Source organism: Melanaphis sacchari, unplaced genomic scaffold (genome assembly GCF_002803265.2).
Source record: "Melanaphis sacchari strain LSU unplaced genomic scaffold, SCAv2.0 Contig1861_pilon_pilon, whole genome shotgun sequence".
Taxonomy (NCBI): Eukaryota; Metazoa; Arthropoda; class Insecta; order Hemiptera; family Aphididae; genus Melanaphis; species Melanaphis sacchari.
The window spans coordinates 51,938-56,136 of NW_020270888.1; the positions used below are offsets into that span (position 1 = coordinate 51,938).

General features: G+C 29.8%; 1 protein-coding gene across 1 annotated transcript; it reads left to right on the forward strand.

Annotated features, from left to right (window-relative positions):
* Window positions 1–430: 430 nt before the first annotated feature.
* On the forward strand, window positions 431–2,371 carry LOC112592682 (general transcription factor II-I repeat domain-containing protein 2-like). Its single transcript, XM_025336835.1, has 2 exons — window positions 431–2,107; window positions 2,351–2,371. The coding sequence occupies exons 1-2, from the start codon at window positions 431–433 to the stop codon at window positions 2,369–2,371; spliced, it is 1,698 nt and encodes a 565-aa protein (XP_025192620.1).
* The last annotated feature ends 1,828 nt before the right edge of the window (window positions 2,372–4,199 follow it).

Consider the following 4,199-nt stretch of genomic DNA (forward strand, 5'->3'; position numbering starts at 1 on the left):
TGCCATTAGCTCTAGTTTATACTATTATACCATATTATTATTTTGTTTTATTTCTAATTGAAATGTTTATTTAAATTATAGTTGTAATACTTGGATTCATAATATTGGTTTAAAGCAGGGGTGGCCAAACTGCGGCACGCGTGCCATTGTGGCACATTTGTTGTTATTGAATGGCACACTAACGTCAGATATGATTTTAAATATTTCTTGTTTGCGCCGAACGTTTCTAAAAAAAATATCATTAAATTAGATTTTTACTATCGCAGTGGAATTTCCCGGTTATTATTCCGATACGAGAACTGTTATGATATGATACAATAACATTTCTAAGAGTATACCAGATTACTAAAATAAAGCTAGTCTGTAGTCGTATTATAATCGCCGTGCGTTACGAGTAGTCTGCGTCGTTGAGTGTGTGTATGATCTTAAAATGGCAACTAATAAACCAGGTACTTCGGGTTTAGGCGTAAAACGAAGTTATAAAGATGATATTTCTTCGCGTACTTTTAATACAGAATGGATAGAAAAATTTTTATGCGTTAAAGGGAAAAATTCTAGGCCAACATGTTTAGTATGTAACTCTGTAATTGCAGTTCCAAAAAAGTTCAATGTTCAACGGCACTATAATAATCACAATGATATTATTGAAAAATACCCCGAAGGTTCTGTAAAGAGGACAGAATATATTACAAAAAAGACAAACTCATTGTTAACTCAGCAATCAATTTTTACTAAACAATCAAATGAAAAAAAAGACATGGTATTAACTTCTTATGAAATCGCATTTTTGCTAGCTAAGTGTGGAAAACCTTATTCTGATGGCGAAATCATTAAAAAAAGTTTAGACATTTTTGCAAAAAATGCAAATGATTCAAAAATTTCTGCATACGTAAATTACATTTCTTTATCCCGTAATACAATTATGAGAAGAATTGATGAAATTTCCTCAAATATTTCAAAACAAATTTCGTGTAATACTACCAATTCCAAATATTTTTCTCTTGCACTTGATGAAAGCTGTGATATTACGGACAATCCACAATTATGTATATTTATTCGAAGTGTAAATTCCAAGTTTGAAGTGACAGAAGAACTTTTAGGACTTGAAGCACTTGAAACATCGACAAAAGGTATAAATATATTTAATAAACTAAAATGTTGTGTCGAAACTTTGTTATTAAAAAATGACGATTTAATTTGGTCAAAACTTGAAAGTGTATGCACAGACGGCGCTCCATGTATGATAGGTAAAAATATCGGTTGTGTAACCTTATTGGAGGAATTTTTGAATAGAAAGTTAAATAAATATCACTGTATTATACACTTAGAATCCTTATGTGCCAAAGTCTTAAAATTTGATCATATATTAAAACCAGTATCTCGATGTATTAACAAGATAAAAGCTCGGCCTTTAAATCATCGATTATTCAGAACTCTATTTGAAGACGTTATTAACGAATCCGGTGAACTTTTATTGTTTTGTGAAGTAAGATGGCTTGCAAAAGGAAAAGCGCTAGAAAGATTTTGGAATATAAAAAACGAAATTATAGAATTTTTAGAAAATAATAATGAATTGCCTGATGAATATAAGCTACTGAGAGATAAAAATTGGTTAAATGACCTCGCATTTTTAACTGATATTCTCGGACATTTAAATATTCTCAATAAACGACTCCAAGGTGAAGGAAATTTATTTCCAGTCCTTGTAGGTTTTATAAATTCTTTCATGTCTCGACTTCGTTTGTTCGAAAGTAATTTAGAAATGAGAAATTTGGATCATTTTGTACGATTAAAATCTATTTATCTACCAACAGATATTCCTTTGACGATTTTTAAAAATCATATTTCAACACTATTTGTTAGTTTTCAAGAAAGATTCAGTAGATTTAAAGAAGAAGAAGATTTAAATAACTTATTTATTAATCCATTTATCATATCGACAGACGATCTCCAAAAATATAACCCCAACATGCAATTGGAAATTATTGAACTTCAAAGTTCAGCAGTTTTAAAATGCAAATATAAAGAGTTGCCTGATATTGTAGAATTTTGGAAATGCGTATCAGAGGAAGATTTTCCAGAACTGACTAGTCTAGCGTTGAAATTGGTTTGTAGATTTGGGTCTACATATATATGTGAAAAGAGTTTTTCTCGGATGACTTTCATTAAAAATAAGTACAGAACAAAACTTACGAATTCTCATTTAAAAAATTTAATGCTTATATCTTCAACTAAAATTAAACCAAATTATGAAGAAATAATATCCACCAAACAAATTTAATATTAAACAGTCATAAAAATTGTATCTACTTATATAAAAAAATCTAAAATTTAAATTTATATTTTATAGAAATCAATAAATATTTTTTAAGGCACATTCTCAATTTTGTATTTATTATTTGGCACAATATAAAAAAAGGTTGGCCACCGCTGGTTTAAAGGATACATTTAGACTTTCCCAAAAAAGAATCTGCTCTGACCATTTTGATCCTGCTTGTTATTTATTTAACACAAACCGATTAAAATTAAATGCAGCTCCAAAAATTATCACTTCTGTTGAAATGAACAGTGAGAATGTAGATCTACCACAATGTTCTACTCCTCACCCTTTAAAACATATTGATGTTACAAACAGTAAGAGTAAATATTAAAACATTACAATTTTCAAAACATGTGTTTAATTAAGTTTTTGATTTTAGATTCTTTCTTAAGTCCAGTCGAATTATTTCCTAAAACACCAGAATCATTACCTGAGTGTTCAAAGAATTATTCAACATCAGATATTTCATCAAGGCCTACATCAAGTTGTTCAACACCTTGTTCAGGTAGTTTATATCACATCATATACATCTCCTAAATTAAAAAAATATGTATTAGGTACCTATAAGCTACACATTTAAATTAAAATTGTAATCAACAAAAAATATTTTATTACAGATTCTGAAACTCAGACAGGACTAGTTTTATCTCAAAACACACCAAGAAAAATGAAACTGAAAAAAAGATTACAGTACACTGAAATTAAATTGAAATCAGCTTTAAAAGAATGTGCAAATCTCAAAACCATTAATTCAAATTTACAAGACCGATTAGATGGACCAGTGACGTTGACAGACTTCAACAATATATGTGACACATTATTTGCTGGTAAGCCAACAATGTGTAGTTTTATAAAAAATCAAGCTCGATTATGTACAGTTAAAGCAAAAGGTAGAAGGTATACACCAGAAGAAAAACAATTTGCTTTGATGGTACATTTTTATGGTGCTAAGGCTTATCGGTTTCTTAAAAAAGTGTGGTGTTTACCAAGTTTAAGAACCTTGCAGAGGGCTACAGAAAATTGGGAAATCGGTGTTGGACTCAGTGATTTTGTTTTTAAAGTACTTTCTTTAAAAGTACAAACATTGAACAAAAAAGGAAGAGATTGCGTATTATGTGCTGATGAAATGTCATTAAAAACTTTTCTTTACTATAATTATGCCAAAGATGAAGTTATTGGATTCCATGATGTAGAGACACATAAAACCACTGATGTTGCAAAATCTGTAATGGTCTTGATGATGAGAGGTATACATGATACGTGGAAACAGCCAATAGGGTACTATTTTGTTGGTTCAACTTGCTCTGGTTTTTCTCTAAAAAACATAATATATAAGTGTATTTTAAAGTTAACTAGTATTTCATTTAATGTTAGAGTCATGATATCTGATATGGGTTCTAATTTTAAATCATTCGCTGATAATGTGGGAGTAACACCTGAAAACCCTTATTTTAAAGTCGGAACAAAAGAAATTATATACATGTTTGACCCTCCGCATTTACTAAAATCAACCAGAAATAACTTTTTTAACTATAGATTAGTTTCTGAAGACAAAATTATTGAGAGCAAACATTTAAAACAATTCTACAACTCTGATGCACAACGAACTCATCGCCTAGCTCCTAAATTGACAGAAAAACATATGAATCCTGGTCCATTTCAAAAGATGAAAGTGAAATTTTCATCTCAAGTTTTCAGTAAAACTGTTGTCTGTGCAATGACAACATGCATGACAGATGGATCACTTCCAAATACAGCTGCTAGTACAATAGAATTTATAGACAAAATTGATAATTTATTTGATATATTTAATTCTCGAATGAAAATAAAGCCACAAGAAGACGACGTTGAATCTGACGATGAATTAGAACCTAAAGGG

Excerpts from the sequence above, each read along its gene's own strand:
- LOC112592682 (XM_025336835.1), top strand. The coding sequence starts at position 431 with ATGGCAACTAATAAACCAGGTACTTCGGGTTTAGGCGTAAAACGAAGT. Across the intron at positions 2,108-2,350 it reads CTAGTCTAGCGTTGAAATTG|AAATCAATAAATATTTTTTA; the intron begins GTTTGTAGATTT and ends TATATTTTATAG.